This window comes from Arvicola amphibius, chromosome 4, assembly GCF_903992535.2.
Source record: "Arvicola amphibius chromosome 4, mArvAmp1.2, whole genome shotgun sequence".
NCBI classification, from domain to species: domain Eukaryota; kingdom Metazoa; phylum Chordata; class Mammalia; order Rodentia; family Cricetidae; genus Arvicola; species Arvicola amphibius.
The window spans coordinates 23,887,620-23,906,892 of record NC_052050.1 but is presented as its reverse complement, the minus strand read 5'-3'; the positions used below and the strand labels follow the sequence as shown (position 1 = coordinate 23,906,892).

The 19,273-nt window shown below is 51.1% G+C and overlaps 2 protein-coding genes and 1 non-coding gene across 3 annotated transcripts in view; 1 reads left to right on the top strand and 2 right to left on the bottom strand.

Moving 5' to 3' along the window:
• Positions 1 to 2,195: 2,195 nt before the first annotated feature.
• On the bottom strand, positions 2,196 to 2,269 carry Trnan-guu. The gene has a single exon. It is a non-coding gene; the product is annotated as a tRNA-Asn (tRNA).
• An 805-nt stretch (positions 2,270 to 3,074) lies between these two features.
• Psmb3 (proteasome 20S subunit beta 3) lies at positions 3,075 to 10,150 on the top strand. The gene is made up of 6 exons (XM_038326930.1): positions 3,075 to 3,195; positions 3,458 to 3,642; positions 6,516 to 6,623; positions 8,551 to 8,728; positions 9,069 to 9,163; positions 10,038 to 10,150. Exons 1-6 carry the CDS (start codon positions 3,193 to 3,195, stop codon positions 10,084 to 10,086), a joined length of 618 nt encoding a protein of 205 aa, XP_038182858.1. The 5' UTR covers positions 3,075 to 3,192; the 3' UTR covers positions 10,087 to 10,150.
• Positions 10,151 to 11,360: 1,210 nt separating this feature from the next.
• The window catches only part of Pip4k2b (phosphatidylinositol-5-phosphate 4-kinase type 2 beta), a 28,524-nt gene continuing 20,611 nt past the window's right edge, over positions 11,361 to 19,273 (bottom strand). Inside the window, exons 6-10 of the mRNA XM_038328166.1 lie at positions 19,014 to 19,052; positions 18,412 to 18,525; positions 16,624 to 16,888; positions 16,176 to 16,279; positions 11,361 to 15,086 (exon numbers count right to left, since the gene is read on the bottom strand). Of these exons, the coding sequence (XP_038184094.1) occupies positions 15,006 to 15,086; positions 16,176 to 16,279; positions 16,624 to 16,888; positions 18,412 to 18,525; positions 19,014 to 19,052 (603 nt within the window). The 3' untranslated portion in view covers positions 11,361 to 15,005. The remainder of the gene's footprint in view (positions 15,087 to 16,175; positions 16,280 to 16,623; positions 16,889 to 18,411; positions 18,526 to 19,013; positions 19,053 to 19,273) is intronic.

Below are 19,273 nucleotides of genomic sequence, written 5' to 3'. Positions count from 1 at the left end.
GCCCGGGCTTAATAGGAAGCGAGGAGTCGGGAGAGGACGCGCGCCTTTTCGCCGCCGGCGCGCCTCCCTCGCCGCCGCGGGGGAGCCAGCGAGCGCGAAGACGGCCGGTGCCAGCCGACTCCGACGGTCACTCTCGGCTCCACCCAGCGCTTGCACTCGGGTCCCCAACGGCCCCGGCCCCAGGCAGGAGAGGAAGGAGAGCTGGAAGAGACGGCGCCGAGGAAGCGAATCGATTCTGCGTTACCACAAGAACCTTGGGCCTCATTAGGTCGCTCGATTTCGCTTATTCGTTCCTTCTGATTTATTGGGAGTAGCCACTTGACTTTCCCTCCAAAGGGCTCTATTATCCGGCCTCAAATGCCTTTAAGCGCCAGCACCGTGGATTGGCTCGAGTAGGGAACGAATCTTCGTTGAGCTTCGGAGCGCCCGCCTCCTCTCCTTGTCCCTAGCCTAAAGCAGCCCCGAAGTTGGGGTGCCTCCGGACTGTGTGCTTTTGCACGCTGGCTTACCAGGAGCCCTGTGAACCCAGTTTCAGTCCTCAGCCCGCGCTAGTTGAATGAGGGTTCAGAGGAAGGGCGGGAGAAATTTCCGCCTAGACCGGGTGATCCCAGGGCGAGTGGGAGAGTCCCCGGGAGAATCAGTCACCTGCTACCTTCTCAGTCCCTTTATCGGGTACCAGGAGCTCACAGACTCGAGTGGAAAGGGGGCTCGAATTAGACACGCCCACTGTCATCAGGACCAGTGGGTCTCCGTATCTTGGACTCTGCTATAACGAACACAAGTGTTTAGCACGAAGGGTACCGCAACAGGGACCCCGTCTCTGCCATTCTTCCACTAGAAGTTCCCGAAGAAGAGAAACCTGAAGGGGCGTTGGAAATCTCGGTTCCATCAAATACTGGCACCCGGGAAGGTCTGGCTGCCCCTGGCTGCCTTGCTTATTAAATGGGTATCCACTTACTCCTCAAACAGCTGCTAGATTCCAGTTCCGTGTAAACCGCTGGAGAGGAGGAGCATGCCCAAAGACCCACTGCCCACTAAAACGCCAGTAAATCATCGATGCTGAGACATTGTTAAGCTTCTCTGGTTTATCAGGAGAGCAGCCCTTCCCACATCCGAAGTTCTCTAGTCTTTCAGCCTTAATTCTACACGTGCCACTGTCAAGTATTGCTTTAGGCAGAGTAGGTAGGCTGGGTTTTGACTTAAATCAGGAACACTGAGGTCGAGCCTGAAAAGACCCTTCTCCTTTCGCCTTTTGAAGCGCCAGGGGTCCTCTAGGCTTGTGCATACGGGCATGCAAACACGAGAGAGTCCAGAAGAGACTTCCTTTGAGCCAAGTGTCCAGAGAACTGATTGAGAGTCCCCTGAACGTTCTCCTCAAGGAAAGCAGCGGCTTCCTGCCCACCTCCGCCAGCGCACCTCTGCAAGCATGAAGAACCCTTACTTCCCTCCATGCTGCCTGTATCCTACCGGTCCTCTAGCTGATAGCTACTCATGGGGAGGGTCACTATCAGACATATGTCCCAACGGGCAGGAACCTGGGACGTCAAGGCAAGGACTGTTTCCAGTGTGTACAGGAGATCTGCAAGGAGGAGATAGATCCCTTGTAAAATGGCGACAATGGCCACTGCTTTCCTGTGCAGCTTTACCTCTGTGTCCTTCACACCTCTCCCTCCTGCAAACAATACCCTTTGTCCATCTCTGCATCTATTTCCTCATTCTTCTCGCTCGGTGTCTCTTTTCCTGTTTAGGGGGAATCTTATCTACTCCCCTACTTATGTCCGTTTAGGTCCCCTCCTCGTATTCCTTTCTTTGTAGATCACCGCTAGATTCTTTCCCCTTTATCCCTCACTCTGTCCCCGAGGTTTCTTTCCTGATTGTTTCTTTCGGAACAGATGTCCTATTTCAAGTTTATATCGCCACTAACACAGACAATGGAAAGTTGTCCAACCTCCACAGCAAATTCATTCTCAGTCCTAGGAAAAATGCATTGCGAAACACGGCAGCGAGACAGAAACCTGTGTTTTGCTTTCCGGTAATCCAGATTGGGGAAAAGAGTGTGAGTAGTAGTGGCGAGACTCTAGTAGGGAATCCTGTCATTGACCACAACGAATTTCTAAATACAATGATTCTCGGTACAGAATTTGGCTTTTGAGCATTTGCGATTTAAAAAATAAATTTACACTCAAAAACCCAGCCGTCCCTGGGTGGGCTCGAACCACCAACCTTTCGGTTAACAGCCGAACGCGCTAACCGATTGCGCCACAGAGACGGTGACAGTTGTTAGTGAGGCAGAGAGCCGAGTCAATAGTAGCGACCGCGATATGGCGCAAGAGCGGCAATAGTGCAAGTAGTCACTGCAGCTTTTCCAGCGAAAGAACTGAGATCCCGAAGAACAGGGAGTCGTGGCCGGAGAACCAGGGGGGTTGGGCTCGGGAGGAGAAGGCGTAGGACACGCACGTCCCACCTGGGTTGCCCCGGTGCGGTTGGCCCAGGCTATTCTCGGTTAGTGACTTAGATGTGGAAGGACATGGAACGTTTCTTTATATAGTGAACAGAGACCTGCAGGGATGGGGGTGAGGGACTCCAAAAGCTGAACAACCTGTAGCTCCCCCAACCCCCAAAAATGATCCACCAACGACGAAACAAAACCCCCCTCTGCTGTTGAACCCTCGCAGCACGAAACCTCGGTCCTCTTCCCATTCTGCAATGAATGAGCGCCCGGGTACACAACAGCTGTAGGGATTTGTGAATGAATATACGAAGTCAGCTAGCTAGAGTAAAATGCCCATTTCCCACAGCGCCACAGCAAGCCCAGGGATACCCTAGGTACAGCCCAAGCTCTACAAGGCCGCGTCCCCATCCCACGTGTTGCCAGCTCCGCCCCGCTCCGGGGTGGCGGGGGTGGGAGGGGGAGTCCAAGTCCGCCAAGATCCCGACATGCCCCGGACCGCAGGCTCTTCCGCACTCACAGTGACTTTTCACTTTCCGCTTTCCATACCTCCGTTTTGGTGTCTCAACCAAACTATGCGTACTTGTGACTGACGGGATGCTTATCCAATAGAAAACTGGAGTTGTCGGGCAGAGTCGGCCTACCAGCCAATGGGGAGGCTCTGCGAAAGCGTTGACCCAGAGAAAGCCAGAGCCGGTTTACAAGAATCGCAGTGGCGATCGGAGTCCGACTAGAGCGCAATCATGGTGAGATTGGGGAGTGAAGGGAAGGAGACTGGGATGGGAATGGAAAGCGTGGACGGGAAAGGCTTGCATCCGGGACGGAGAGGGCCTGGTGGTCGGTAGAATGCGCATCCAGGACCGTGCGGATGAGTGCGGTTCCTGGGTGCCCCACCGGGCCCATCTTAGTGCCGGAGCTCCGTGCTTCCAGGGACCTCCGGAGACTGGGCTGAAGGTTATGGCAACACATAGCTCCATGAACTGAGCCTCTTGATTTGTCTGTCTCCAGTCTATTATGTCCTATAACGGAGGGGCCGTCATGGCCATGAAGGGAAAGAACTGTGTGGCCATCGCCGCGGACAGGCGTTTCGGGATCCAGGCCCAGATGGTGACCACAGACTTCCAGAAAATCTTTCCCATGGGTGACAGGCTCTACATAGGCTTGGCCGGGCTGGCCACCGACGTCCAGACAGTGTAAGTGTTCCAGGGCCCCGCCTTCACCCTGGTGTCTTCGTTGACCAACTTGTCTTGAGTATTCTGATGTGAGCCATCTGCCAGATACCACCGCAGCTGGACTCTCCAGGCAGCATCTTTTCAGGGGAGTCCTTTAATCATGGTCTTAATACTACTCGCTAGCTGTTTCATTCTGCAGATGAAGAAATTGAGAGTCTCAGCCTTTTGTTCAAGATGTACATTAATGAATGCAAGCCAGGACCCCAGTGCTGGTCTCTGAAGCCAACAAAGGCTTTGCACCCTAAAGCACTAGGTGGCAGAGCGGTAACTAATCCTGATGAGCTGGTAGGTGTTAACTGCCCACTTACCTAGCTGACAGTGGCTAAGTGCTTTGAGAGATGGAAGAGTCTAAAAGGGGAAGCCAACAGGTCGTGGTTTGTGGTGGCCCGAGCGTGCAGGTTTTGATTGCTGTGGTTGGCGATGGGGAAAGCAAGGATGGGACTTTAAAAAGTAAAATATATTTATTATTATTTTTCTTATTTTTATTTTATGTGTATGGGTGTTTTCCTACATATGTCTCTGTGCACCACATGTATGCAGTACCTGCAGAGGCCAGAAGAGGGCATTGGACAGCACCCACCACCACCACCACCAGTGGTTGTGTGAGCTGCTATGTGGATGCTGGGAATAGAAGTCAGTTCTGGAAGAGCAGTCACTGCTCTTAACTACTGAGCCGTATCTCCAGCCCCTACATTTAAAAATTGTTGTTGTTGTTGTTATTATTATTATTGTGTTTGTATGCTCAGGTGCCACATGTGTTTGGAGGTCAGGGTACCAAGTGGGTTTTAGGAACTGGACTAGGCAGTCTTGGCATTAGGTGGTTTTGCCTGTTGACCAACTCACTGCCTTCAGGGATGGTACCCTGCAGGCTGTCACTGATTGGCCTTAGTGGCTGTTGTGAGGCCAAAGAAAGAATCGTTCATTGATTCCTCGAGCACTGAGGTCGAGTCAGACCTCTTTCTCTTCCCCTCCATCCCTCTTCCCCTCCATCCCTCCTGGTACTAGAAGCTGAGACCAGAATTTTAAATGCTTAAACATGTGATGTGCTGTGGAGCACATGCCTAAGCCCCCGTGTCATTATTTATTACTATTATTATTTTTAGACTTATTTTATGTTTTGCCACATGTATGCCTGTGCACCATCTGCATGTCATGGCCCCCAGAGGCCAGAAGAGGTTGTTGGATTCCCCAGAACTGGACTTGCAGAAGGCTGTTAGCTCCTGTATAGATGCTGGGAATTGAACCTGGGTTCTCTGGAAGAACAGCCAGTGCTCTTACCCACTGCTCCATCTCCCCAAGCAACCCCTTCTTCCCCCCCACCCCGGGGCCTTTTAAATGTAATACAGCCCACCCTCTGTGTCTAAAGGTTCTGCATCAGATTGGTCTAACTTGAATGAAAATATTCTGCTGGAGTGGGGCTGTAATTCGATGGGAGAATGTATGTTTAGCAAGCACAAGGCCCCGGGTTTAATCTCTAGCATTTGCTAAAGGAAAAAAGATGATCATGGTGGTTCATGTTTATAATCCCAGCATTAGGGAGCCTGAGGAAGGAGAATGACACCTACCTCAAGGTTAGCTGGCATACCTAGTGAGCTCCAGGTTAGCCTGGGCTGCAGAGCTAGAGGAGGAAAAGATTGCATCTCTACTAAACAGGCTCAATGTTTTTCTTGTCAGTGTTCCCAGACACTGGGCTAGAAGAACCATTCTCATGGCATTTACATTATTTCAGCACATCGGAGCCCAGGGTCTTTGAAAACCCTGGGGACTGTTCCATATTAAAAAGTGATTGGAAACAATACCGTTTCATATAAGGCACATCCAGCCTAGTGCGCAGCAGGTCTGTTGTCAAGCGACATTTCAAGACAGTCCCTGCTGTGAGCAGGTGGAGACTGAGATCCAGTGGTTAGGGCTGTTACATGTTAGAGGGAAAGGTGTGATTTTTTTTTTTTTTTGAGACAGCTCTTTTTTCTTTTAATAATTATTCTTATTTTATGTGCATTAGTGTTTTGCCTGCATTTATGCTTGTGTGCGGGTGTCAGGGTGCCATGTGGGTGCTAGGAATCGAACCCTGTCATCCGGAAGAGCAGTCACTGCTCTTAGTGCTGAAAACCATCACTCCAGCCCCAACTTTTTTTTTTTTTTTTTTTTTTTGAGACAAGGTTTCTTTGTGTAGCCTTGGCTGTCCTTGGAACTCAATATGTAGATCAGGCTGGCCTCGAACTCACAGAGATCTGCCTACCTCTGCTTCCCAAGTGCTGGAATTAAAGCATGCGCTACCACTGCCAAGCCCCAACTTTTTTAATTTTTAAAAATTTTATTCATGAGTGCTTTGCCTACATGTATGTCTATGCACCACATGCTTGGTGCCAGAGGGCGTGGTGAGCCTCCATGTGGGTGCTGGGAATTGAACCTAGGTCCTTCACAAAAACAAGTGGTGTTTTTTTGTTTTGTTTTGTTTTGTTTGTTTTGTTTTTTGTTTTTTTGAGACAGGGTTTCTCTATAGTTTTGGAGCCTGTCCTGGAACTAGCTCTCGTAGACCAGGCTGGCCTCAAAAACAAGTGCTCTTAGCCACTGAAAACCTTCTCTCCAGCCCTGATGCTGATTTGTCTATTTTAATGCCACCTTTGGTGTGTTCTATGTGGGGACCATTCTGAAACTCTGAGGTGGCCTGGGGGACACAAGGTCGTCCTTTGTAGCACCTTCTCATCAGCGAACACAGCACCGGCTCCATCCTTCCTTGGTAGGGACAGAAATTGGGATGTGTCCTTGTGCTACTCCTGGCCGTGCAGGCTGAAGGCCTTTTAGCAATGAATCACTCCCTGCTTCTACCCCAGTGCCCAGCGCCTCAAGTTCCGGTTGAATCTGTATGAGCTGAAGGAAGGTCGGCAGATCAAGCCCTACACCCTCATGAGCATGGTGGCCAACCTCTTGTATGAGAAACGGTGAGTGGGAGCAAGGCTGGCAGTGGGGGGAGTGTGGAGGCGCAGAGACTTAGTGAGGCCGAGCAACGGGGGCGGGGCTGTGGGGACAGTTTCTCCCTGGCCTCCCCCTTTCCTTCATTTCTCACCTTTCTCTCCTTCCTCCCCTCCCCCATCCTTCCTGTCTGAGACAGACTCACTCTAGCCATGGCTGGCCCCGAGGCTATCTGGCTCATATGACCTGCCCTCCCATCCATTCTGACAGGCAGCAGTCTCTTAGTTTGATACTTCTGAGTTCTCTGCGTCTGTCTGACAATCAAGTAGGAACAAAAGAAGTGACCTCAAAAGCAGGGAATCGAGGTAGTCCATGAGTTTGCTTGGATCTTGCAGCAGGGAATCCAGATAACCCATGAACTTGCTCAGGGTTTTGCAACATTATTTGACCTAGGTTCTAGATTCTAGGGATTGATGGGTTTGCTTTTTTGTTTTTATGTGCATGGATGTGCACCCTGTTGTCCTGTAACTGGTGTTATGCGGTTTCTGGGAAGCAGATCCAGGTCCTCTGCAAGAGCAACAAGTGCTCTTTTTTTTGTTTTGTTTTGTTTTTTAAAGGTTTGTTTGTTTGTTTGTTTATTTATTTATTTATTTATTTATTTATTTATTTTATATATTGAGTGCTCTATCTGCATGTACATTATGCCAGAAGAGGACATCAGATCCCACTATAGATGGTTGTGAACCATCATGTGGGTGCTGGGAATTGAACTCAGGTCTTCTAGAAGAGCAGCCAGTGCTCTTAACCACGAGCCATCTGTCCAGCCCCTCAAGCTTGTGTTGTTGCTTTTTCCCCAGTCAGTGCATGGATAGAACCTAGGCCTTGCACAGACTAGGCAGGTGTTCTACTTTGTATAGCTGTTCTTGGCTGTCCTGGAACTTGCTATGTCCTGGAACTTACCATGTCCTCAGGAAAAAAAAAAAAAAGTGCCACAAACCATCAGGCAGCACTTGGAAGGAGGCAGAGGTGTAGACAGAAGTTTCTGTCCTGCCCAGTCCAGTAGCCGTTAAGTCCTGAAGAAACACAGAGGCTTACTAATTATAAGCTGTTTGGCCTGTTAGCTTAGGCTTATTATTAAGTAGCTCTTACAACTTAAATTAACCCATAATTTTTGTCTATGTTTAGCCACGTGGCTTGGTACTTTTTCTCATTAAGGCATTCTTATCTTGCTTCTGGCTAGGGATCCCCCCTCCACCTCCTAGAATTATTCCTAGTCTGGTCGCCCCACCTATACTTCCTGCCTGGCTGCTGACCAATCAGCATTTTATTAAACCAATAGGAGTGACAAGTCTTTACAGTGTACAAGACCATTACAGCACAGAGGCAGGTGGATATCTGTGAGTTTGAGGCTAGCCTTGTCTACAGAGTGAGTTCTAGAACACAGAGAAATACTATCTCAAAAAACAAAAACAAACCCCAAAAAAGTGCTACAAACCAAGGAGATACATGGGTAGTTTGTTCTGGGACTGGCCATTCAGTATTCAGCCTTCAGCCTTGTGTGTGTGTGTGTGTGTGTGTGTGTGTGTGTGTGTGTGTGTGTGTGTCTTTTGTCTGTTTACTTTTTGAGACAGGGTCTCCGTATAGCCCTGGCTGAACTCTAAATCACTATGTAGACCAGGCTGGCCTCAAACCCACAGATATGCACTTGCCTCCAAATGTTGGTATCAAAGGCATGTGTCACTATGCTCAGCTTGAACTTGCCATTAAGATCCAGAGGGTTTTGTTTATAGTGCGGGTTGTTGTCCAGCTCGGTCCTCCTGCCTCTTGAATACCAGGGTGAGGCGTGTACTACCACATCCAGCCACTTTCAATTTCTTGGTAGCCTCCCTGGTCTGAACAGACGAGTTTGAAAGCCAGTAACCCTGACCTCTGGACTCTCTCTCGCCCTGGCCACAGGTTTGGTCCCTACTACACAGAGCCTGTCATTGCCGGGTTGGACCCGAAGACCTTTAAGCCCTTCATTTGCTCTCTAGACCTCATTGGCTGCCCCATGGTGACTGACGACTTTGTAGTCAGTGGAACCTGCTCCGAACAGATGTATGGGATGTGCGAGTCTCTCTGGGAGCCCAACATGGTAAGTTAGCGCTGTCTGGCAGGGCTGGCCCCTGAACCCATGGCCTCATAGACAGTGTTTGTGCAGCAGGAAGTGGAGAGGAGGGTGTGGCAAGCGAGCAGGCCGCTGCTCCGTTTGAGGGTCTCCAGAAGTTCCGCCTGGGCCGGCTGGCCGGGAAGAACATTGCCTCTGTTGACCCATGAACCAAGCAGAGCTACTCTTCATTTTACAGTGGGGGAACTGAGGCTCTGTCAGAGGATATAATTATGACACTTGCCCAAGGTCATGCTTTCAGGGGTTTCAAAACTAAAAGGGCTGAGAAGGAACATGTCCCAGTCTGAAAGCCCTGCTCTGTTGGCAGGATCCAGAACACCTGTTTGAGACCATTTCCCAAGCCATGCTGAACGCCGTGGACCGGGATGCTGTCTCGGGCATGGGCGTCATTGTTCACATCATGTGAGTATGAGTTGGGAGGAGTCTAGAACCTCCTCACGCTTGAGCTCCTCCTTTCCCACTGGGGTACCACTGGAGGCAGAGCATGGTGAGAGGGGCAAGGTGGGGGACATTCCTATTCTTGACACCGGGGAGGCTGAGGCAGGAGGATTTTGAATTCAAGATTAGCCTGAGCTAAAAAGTTAATCCATGTCTCAAAAAAAGAAGGGGACAGAGAAGGAAGGAGTGAGCCGACAGTAGGCCCAGAACAGCAAGTGCTTTGCTATAGTAGGCAGCTAGGTGCTGCTCAGTCCCTCCAGGCCCCTGTCCGATAGCACTCTGGGACCCTGAGTCTCCTCACAGTGGGCATTTCTTTCCTTCCCTAATAGTGTCCCCACAGTATCAGGGATGACCACGGGCAGTGGCTTCCTGCCACTTGAGTGCCTGCGGCTCTGCTTCCTCCACACACCCTCCGGTCTGCAGCCCAGAGCTGTGCGCATGGTTCTCGTCCCATATCCCAGTCTTTAGCCAGACCCGAGAAGCTCTCTCCCTGTTTGTCCGAGGCTCTCACCAGGAACCTGACAGAATGGAATAGTGTATAGTGTCCTAATGTCCTGCTTGTTTACCATGAGAAGTAGAATTGAGTTCCTGTGCCCACTGCAGTGAGACACGGGTGCTCTGTAGGCCTGGGGGCTCTGCTCCTTTAGAGGGTGTCTCGGTGCAGACACCATGTCTGGTGAAAAACTCACCTGCCCCTGCCCATGCTGCCTTTATAACGGCCTGAGGGCAGCAGGTGCTGGGCAGCCTTGCCCGTTCTTACAGCTGAGGGCTGAGGGGAGGCAGGTGGGGAGAACAGTATGTCTGATTATTTGCATGTGTGATTTTTCTCCCTTGGCAGTGAAAAGGACAAGATCACCACTAGGACACTGAAGGCCCGGATGGACTAACCCTGCACTCTGGTCCCGGTTTCCTTTTGTTATTTTTCTTTTTAATAAAACTGCTTTTCTTTCACTTCTGCTCGTCTTTGTTTGGTGCCAGGAATTGAACCCAGGCCCTTGGACATGCTAAGCACACATTCTGCTACCAAGCTACACCCCAGCCCTGTTTTCTTTAGACTTGCCTTGGTTCGTTGGCACACATGGGGCTCCTTGCTAGTCCCCAGTTGACGCCTGCGCTGTGCTGGGCTGGTCACTAACACAAGTGTCCGAATCTACTTGCTAAGTGGTGTTGCAAGATTGTGAACTGGTGTTCTATTTGACCCCCAAACCTAGACCTCCTTCATGAAGCTCCGCTGGCAGTGTGACAGTAGAATCTGGCCCAGGACCCGTGAACCATCGAGGTCAGCTTTTCTCTTTGTCTTCAGTTCATCACCTGGGGTGGTGGGGCGTGGTCTCCTCCTTCACGAGGACGGTCTGGCTCACAGTAGCTTATCTTGAAACCTGTAGCAGATTTAGTGCCCCAGTAAGTGGATGTTTGCGTGGTTCCCGGGCAGCTTCTGTATTGTCTGGAGGGCCCATTCAAACTCACTCCTGTTTAAAATAATTGTTTGCAGTGCGTGGGCGGGGAAATCGAGCCCAAGGCCTTCAATATTGGGAAGTAGTCTACCACTAACCACATCCCAGGCTTGTGTCTGCCTTCCATACACACAACCATGGTGGGATCTGGCTGCCTTTTTTTTTTTTTTTTTTAACTTTTCTGAATTAGAAGGTCTGGGATGAGCTCAGAGTTTTGTTCTGAATCCCAGGTGCCACTGATCATGGCTGGTCCAGATCCACATTGAGAGCTACTAAAGTGTGTGTGTGTGTGTGTGTGTGTGCGCGCGTGTGTGCGCACATGCATGCACGTGCACTGGGAATGGAACCCAGAGCCATGCACATGCTAGGCAAGCACTGTTCACTGAGAAACACCCCAGCCCAAGTACTATAAGGTACATGTATGTAGACACGTATGTAAATGGAAAGCTGGAGGAGGATGCTGCAGTCAAAGCCACAGCCAGCTGGGAGATGGGGCTCCATAGCTGCAGTGAAGGAAGGGGCGGTCCATGGTGCTTATCTGTAGGCATCCCACCCAGTGCTGTGACCTTACCATTGCATCTCAGAGTGGGCTGTTGTCATATTGCTTCTCCAAACCATATACTGATTTTGCCCCAGCCTCTAAAACGGGGACAGGATTCTAATTTTAAAGAGGGGTGGCTTGCATCAAAGGACTCACATACCAGATGTACACAAAGCTTTTCGAGTTTTATTTTGTCCTCCAGTTGGAGATTCATTTTAACACGCATGCATTTTAAAACAGTAACAGGGGCTCGAACTGTTCAGAGCAGACATTAGACAAGCACAGGGGTGAAATTCCTATTTAAAAAAATGGAACTTGCAGCCGGAAATGGAGAAGTCACATGTGGTGGGTGGTACTTTAATCCTGGCGGTCCCAAAGGTGAATCCAGACTTCATTCACATTTTGTGTGTTCAATGTTCTGACCTGCTGCCAAGATGTGCCGAGCAGATGTCCCTCCCCAAATGTAAGGACTCCCCTTTAACAGAATTGGCTATGGGCAGGTAAGTGACAGGCTCTTCTACTATTTCCTTCCCCAGCCTCCTTCCTGGTGTCTCAACCTGCTAATGGATAGCTGAGTCTCATTCCCCTTGAGTCAGTCTTCCTAAGTGGCATATATCAGAGGAGGACTAGGCTGGCAGATTTTGAGCAGCTGTCTAAATGTGTTTCCCTTTAGACCCCAGCCCCTATTACTGCCACAAAGGTGGTCTCTAAACTCAGGAAACCACAGCCACTGTCACACTTTGGAGAAGGTCAAGTGCTAGAAACAGCTAATGTTCTTCCCTCTCAACCTGAATCCATAAAGACAATGGGGGAATTGAACTGGCTACTGAGGAAGTCCTAGGTCTTTGGTCCACCTCCCCAGGCAGGCCTGGCACACTGACAAAGGCAGGGCTTGGCAGGACTCCAGCGGCTTCTGCCCTGAACACTACCAGGGGACCTGACCTGTTCAGGGCTAAAGCCCAGGATGAAGAAAAATGATTTGGGGAGGGAGGAGGAAGAGCTGCCTGTGGGGGGAACTACAGAGCCACTGAGAAGAGCCTGGGGGCCACTCATGGCGCCAGCCACAGACCAGTAACCCCTGAGCTAGATGAGGAGAGATTGAGCGCTGCTGCAGAGCCTCACTTCTTGCCCTGCACCCCAGACACAGGCCAGGGCTTCCCGCTGGGAACACAGCCTGAGGCCATTTAGTCTGTCAGCGTCTTCCCAGTGCCCTCTCTTCAGCTGGATGTGACACATACTTCCTCAGCTTCACGCTCTCCGCTAGAGGGACGGGGACCAGAGAAGTTGTAACTGGACAGTACACAGAAAGTGGCCTGATGAGAAGAGGATTCCGTCCCCTTCCTGCATTCAGGCCTCACCCAACTGTCTGGGTCTTTATTCTTAAAGTTCTACTCCTGGAAGACCCGAAATGATTCTGGATGCCATAAGATGGTTGGGCCATTCTTCCTGGCCCTTGCTTGCTGTCCAGAAAGTGAATGGTGGGAAATCAGAAGAGGGCACAGGTTTTGTGTGTGTGTGTGTGTGTGTGTGTGTGTGTGTGTGTGTGCACATGTAAGATAGAGATCACTTTGAGACTGAAGTCAAATAGCACATCTTTGTCACAAAGAGGAAGAAAACTTGTATGAACCAAGATAAATAGCTTTTAAGCATATGAATGCCAAAGCAATCAGAGGGCCAAACCAGAGGTTTTGGAGACAGCACAGAGAATGACCTTTAAAAAAAAAACAATGCAAATAAAGTCCACCAAACCACAGTTCAAATATTTTGACCCATTCAACAATACTGTCAGGAAAACAAAGAGCATTTGAAACAGAATGCTACCTCTCAAAATTGTAAACAATATACAAAAAAAAAACACAAAAAAATAAATCCCCACAAACTCAATGTTAAACAAGTTAGATCTGATAGTTGCATGATAAGATTGTTACACTTTTCATACGCATGACAACAGGATCGGCCAGGAACCTCACCTTCCAAGCTTGGGGCTACTGGAGCGGATCCGGAGTTTTCACCCTTGATTGTTAGGTGGGAAATCACGTCCAGACATTATTCCTATATAACCCTCTCCTAAATTAAAACATTTCTCCATGAACCATGTGGTTCTGAGTACTTCCCCAGACCCTTGCGGCTCTGCTCCCCAGAACCTTATCTATACTCTTCTTGGGAAGAAGTGTGGCTCCCACCTGCCTCACCAGAAGGCCTTTGATCCACTGTGGCAGCCCTAGAGATAGAAGCGCTGGGCAGGGAGGACGCACAGTGGCTCCCGCTCCCGAAGCTGAGCTCGGCTAGTCTGGGAGGCAGTCACGGGAAGTCATCTGTTCACCCGAGATAGTTCCACAAACCCGCTTCACATCTTTGGGGTTACCTACACACTTTCCATCTCATCCTAAATTCCTGATTCCTTCTGAGGGTTGGGAGGAGGCAGGAATGTACCTCTCCCAGTGCAGCCCAACAGGGCCATTTTCCTTCCTGGCCACCAGTTACTCTGGTGGCATAAGAATGACTTGTGTAGCTCCCTTCTGAGGCCCTGGGCCCGAATCCCGAAGGAGGCTGCAGGGTGTGTCGCTCTTTCCCAAGGAGGCCTGTAGGCAGACCCCAAGTTCAGAAAGGGTGAGGGGGCAACAAGGAAAATCAGCCCTGTGGCTGGGGATGGGTCAAACCCCACATCTGGCCTCCAAATAGGCTTTCCTGGGTCACATCCTCAAATGACTCAGGCAAGCTCAGGTGGAGCACCTTGCTGGCTGAAGCTGTCCAAGTTGAGAAGTCACAGGCACGGGAGGGGGTGGGGGGGGGCAGACACCTACACGGTAGGCCAGGGCTCGGAGTGGTGTCTCTGCAGGGAGCACCCAGGTACTTAGGGCTCTGCCCCTGACTGCACACAGAGGTCAGAAGTTAGGATGTGGATGATGCACATGACCCTGTATTAGTTTCTGGGATTTTTTTTTTTCCAAAGAGAAACAGCCATTGAAACACAAGGGTCCTGATTAATGTGAAGATGCTCTCTAGTTCCCCTTGAGCCAGTGGGAAGCAGGCTTGACAGACATCAAAGTTCCAGGTCGGAGGCGCAGATGGCTGGGTTGGTGACCACCGGGTTCTTTGAGAACCAGCTGTCTGAGGGCCCAGCTGCTTTCCGGGCACTCACCATCTCATGAAGATGAACCTGTTCCCCCCTGAGGCCTCTGACTCTGGTCCGAGATGCTGGGATCAGCCTGCAATGTTCTTCCGCGAGGGCAGCATGGAGAAGTGGATGCAACATTTCACTTGAACCCAAGGTGGAAACACGGAGGGAAACTATGCACAATACTCCAGGAAATTCAAAAGTCCGTCTAGAAGAAACATGGCTGCCGGAGGCGTCTGGCCTCCTCTCGTGGGTCAGCGCACTTGCTGCTCATGGCCCCTGTGCCAGTCTTAACTGAAGGGAACCGAGAGCCGGACAGGACAGGGAGGGCGGCTAGGGTGATGACGTGGAGCAGTATAAATAGCAAACCCAGAGCGATGACAAACCCAAATAAACCCACCAAGTCATCTCTAGCCCCAAGGTATCACAAAGGTTACAAGATACCAAAGAGGGAACCCCGGAGGGGCCTATCAAGGGCGGGCAGGAAGGAAGGCTACATCCTATGGGCACACACACAAACAGCGTGTCTCCCTGTAGAGCTGCCGTGTGCCCTGTGTCACAGGCTGAGCCCCTCTACTAAGCCCTCCTGACCCCCCTCTGCCCCCTACCCTCTCTAGCCCAAACACACCCTTTCCCTCTCCCGACCCCCAACCCCTTGTCCAGCAGTCTGGCCCTGGCAGAAGGTAGAGACGACTACGTCAGGATGTTGGACATGAACTCGTTGAAGCGTTTCGAGTACTGCTCCGGGTTCACAGTGGAGATTTCAGCCCCTGCCTGGAACACACAAGATGCAGACTCGGGTCAGACAGGAAGGGCAGCTGAGGGCCGAGTCTGATGGAGCCTTTCCTACTTGTTTCCCTTTCTTTTCTTTTTAAACAAAAAGCAAACAAACAAACAAACAAAAACCACTTAATCTTAGATCAGTGGTTCTCAACCTTCCTAATGCATTCCTCGTGTTGTGGGGACCCCCAAGCATAACGTTATTTCATTGCTACTTCATGACTAAAATTTTGCTACCGTTATGAACTGTAATGTAAGCATCTGATATGCGACCCCAGTGAAAGAATCATGTGACTCTCCAAAGGGGTTGCAAACCCCAGGCTGAGAACCACTGTCTTAGACAAAAAACAACTGTTCTAAAGATAGTTTTGGATGTGTGTTTCGTGCTAATCTTGACTGACATAGTCTTCCTGCCTCAGCATCCTGAGCACCAATGTGTCATGAGGCCATGAGCCTGACCACAGGCCACCTCAGGAAGTGGCTCATGTGTCACGTCAGAGCTCTCTGACTGATGGACCACGGAAGCAGTAGAAACAAAGGCCTTGGTCTCTGTGAGGACCAGGTGTGGAGAGTAGCAGCTACCAGCCCGTGAACTGGCCTGTGGGGAGCAGTGTGAGCATGGAAACAGAGCTATTCTTGGTATCTAACAAGATGCACAACATGCCCGGCCGCCCCGGGGAAAAGGAACTGGCAGCTTGGGCCCAAAGGCCAGACAACTCCAGGGAAAAACAAGTTGTTTATTACCTGGCTAGGCAGGGAATGGAGCACAAGGCAGGCAATAGGGAGCACAGGGGAGGCAGGAGGGAGCACAGGGGAGGCAGGAGAGAGCACAGGGGAGGCAGGAGGGAGCACAGGGGAGGCAGGAGGGAGCACAGGGGAGGCAGGAGGGAGCACAGGGGAGGCAGGAGGGAGCACAGGGGAGGCAGGAGGGAGCACAGGGGAGGCAGGAGGGAGCACGGGAGACAGGAGGGAGCACGGGGGGCAGGCAGTCAGGCTGCTCTTCCTCTCTGTTGGGAAGAAGGTGCTCTGAGGAGGGTGCGGATGCTTTCCACTGGGCTGGGCCTGGAAGGAGACTGAACTCACCCCGTGCTTCACTGTTTTGGCAGCATGTGCGGCTTTCTTCTTAGCATCATACGGTGTGAGGATATCGATGATGGCCATGAAATAGACCTCTTTCTTCGGGGCACCTGGACAAAGAAGACAACAGATAAAGGCTGAAGCACCCATAACCCCTGAAGAACCCAAGGTTCAGAATTTCTCGGTCATTTGGAGTCAGGAAAGCAAGGGATCCCCTATAGTCCCATCTCCTTCGACCTTCAGCTACTCCGTGGGACCAAAGCTGCAATACAAAAAGGCCTGTCCTTCCTAGGAACTAGGTCTTATTACCCAAGACAGCCAGAGAGATGACACGAACCTGAGAGAGAAAAACAAAACCCAGGTTCCAGAAGCCTGGAGGCAGACACCCCAAACCCCAACAGTGAGTGGAAGCACTCAGGGCTGGCTGGGCAGAGTGGCACAAGCTCCTACTTACTTTCATGGCTTTTCATGGCATAGACGTCAACAGAGGGGTCGAACTCGCCTGGTCCAAAGAACCGGGGGAAGCTGAGGAGGTTGCCGGGGCTATCTGGAGGCGTGCCGTAGGAGCAGAGAAGGCTACCACCCACGCCCACCCCGTCGTTCTCGCATTCCTCGTCCTCTGCTCGCTCTTCCACCTCCATCTCCTCCTGCTCTGCCCGGTCTACATCATGGATGCCCACCAGTAGACTGTAGTCCATGATCTTTAGCTGGGCAAGGAACTATGGAGGGGGAGAACAGGAAGATGGAAGGAAGCGGTTATACGGGATGCCGCGGTGGCATCCAGAAGGAAAGAAAGCAACCCTTTCCATTCACTTCTACACAGGCTTCAAAAGTGTAGCGGGAGTAAGCCGCTGTTGTCTCTACCATGAGAATGGTGTTTAAGGGCAGGCAATCACTCAGCAGGACAAGGAGGTATAAGGCGGGCAGTGGGGCGAGAGGATTCCCTGAGGGCAGACACAAGGCTGTGGCTGCATGAGGAAGTGGAGCTCCACAGGCACAGGATGGAGGGTTAAGGTCAAAGAGCTCACTGCTGGAGGAAGATGCCACACTGTGGAGAGACTGGTGCTGGCCAGTGGTCTATCTCAGACCACAAATCTCAAGCCAATGGAGCAAGCTGGGATTCAGAATTGTTTTTATCAGCTGGGTGTGGTCACGCACAATTTCTTTCCTCCAGCAATCTGGAGGCAGAAGCACAGGCACAGAAGCACAGCTCTATGTGAATTCAAGGATAGCCAGGGCTGCATAGAGGGACCCCGTCTCAAACTCCCCCTGCCCCCGCCACACCAAAAAAAGAGACTGTCTCAAAACAAAAAAGAATTTTTAAAAATGTATTTAACACACGGGCTCAGCTAAAGAACTGGCTCAGCAGTTAAGAGCACTGGCTGTGATGAGTGGTGGTGGCGCACGCCTTTAATCCCCAGAGGCAGGCAGATCTTTGTGAGTTCAAGGCCAGCCTGGTCTACAGAGCTAGTTCCAGGGCAGCCAAGGCTACTACACAGAGAAACCCTGTCTCGGAAAAAAAAATCAAAAAAATAAAACAACTGAAGCAAAAGGCAGCTCCAGCCCAGCCCATCACTCTTCACCTAAAGTCAAAAGGAGCCGTGTGGAGCGGGGAAGAATTCTGGACCCTCCCCTGGGGACTCAGGGAGTCTGCTTGGCTTCCCAGCATCTCTGATGCTAGCCCCATGTGTGAGATGACTCATAAAGACAGGAAGCCACACCAGCTCACAAATGCCCCGCTGGTAAAATGGTATGTGTGGAGCTTAGAATGAGAACGCCCCATGGGCCCATGTGTTTGAATGCTTGGTCCCCAGTTGCTGGAACCGTTTGGGAAGGACTGGGAGGTGTGGCCTCATGAGGAGGTGTGTCACTGAAGTAGGCTTTGGGGTTTCAGAAGACCTGGGCCATTGCCACCAGTGCTCTCTGCCTCCTGCTTGTGGTTAGATGTGGGCTCTCAGCTGTTCTAGCCCATGATGGACTCCCACCCTCTGAAACCGTAAACCAATTAAATGTGTTCTTCTAAAAGTTGCCTCATGGGCTTTTGTCACAGAAAAGGAACTGATACAGTCACACCCCCGTGGAGTGCCCATCTGTACATGCTGGAGGTGCGCCTCCGCCAGCACCACTGACTGCTCACCCCACCACCCGTCCAATGGACTCCTGGGAACAATGTGGTCCATTTGCTGAAGGTTAAAGCAGGCCCTGATCTGGGAAGAGGATGCAGGCAACAGTGAGGTAGTACCTCAACGTCTCGCTTCAGTTTTTCCAGGAAGTTCTTCTTACTCTCTTCTCCCACGTGCAGCTTCTGCCCTTCATTGAGGAAGTCATTATCTTTGAATGTTGGCAAGTCCTTGGCCTGGGAGAACAACAGCACAGTCAGGTCAGGCAGGCTGACTCGCTCGCCCGGGCAGGATGGCAGCAGCGTGCAAAGAAGGGAAGGGTCTTTAGCACAAGATGCTCAGCCCAGGACAGCACAGGAGCCGACAGACTCAGGCATGAGACAGGCAGTGGCAGCAAACATGGCGTGGATTAGACAATGAGGACGGAGCAAGAAGGATCTGCTCCTGCTGAGCCGCAGGGAGCTATTAACCGACTCAGGCTGGACGATGGCCTACAAACCTTTCTTCATCCCAGCAGAACCACAAAGAACCCAGCAAAGGAAGAAGTAAAATGCTGCTTATACCAAGGACAGGCAGGTGCCGAAGGACACAGAACCCTTCATGGTGACGGACTGCATGCTTGGGAGCTGGGCTGGGGGGGGTCACAGAGGGCAGGTGGCAGATGACCAACAGAAGGTGTAACCGATTGCAAGCGACCCTTCACCCCTGCTCAGCGCCAACATACCTTTTCCTTGTCGCTGGCTTCTCGGGCAACAGTAGAACCCTGGAAGGACAAAAGCCATCAGAAATCCTGCTGAGGCAAACGCCTTCTGCAGATACACATGTGTGCAAATGGAAGTGCAACACACACGCACATGTGTTAGGGGCCAGAGTGTTTTCTGCTTTTTTTGTTTCTTTGCTTGTTTTGGCTTTTTGAGACAGGGTTTCTCTATGTACCCTGGCTGCCCTGGAACTTGCTGTGTAGACCATGCTAGCCTGCCTCTG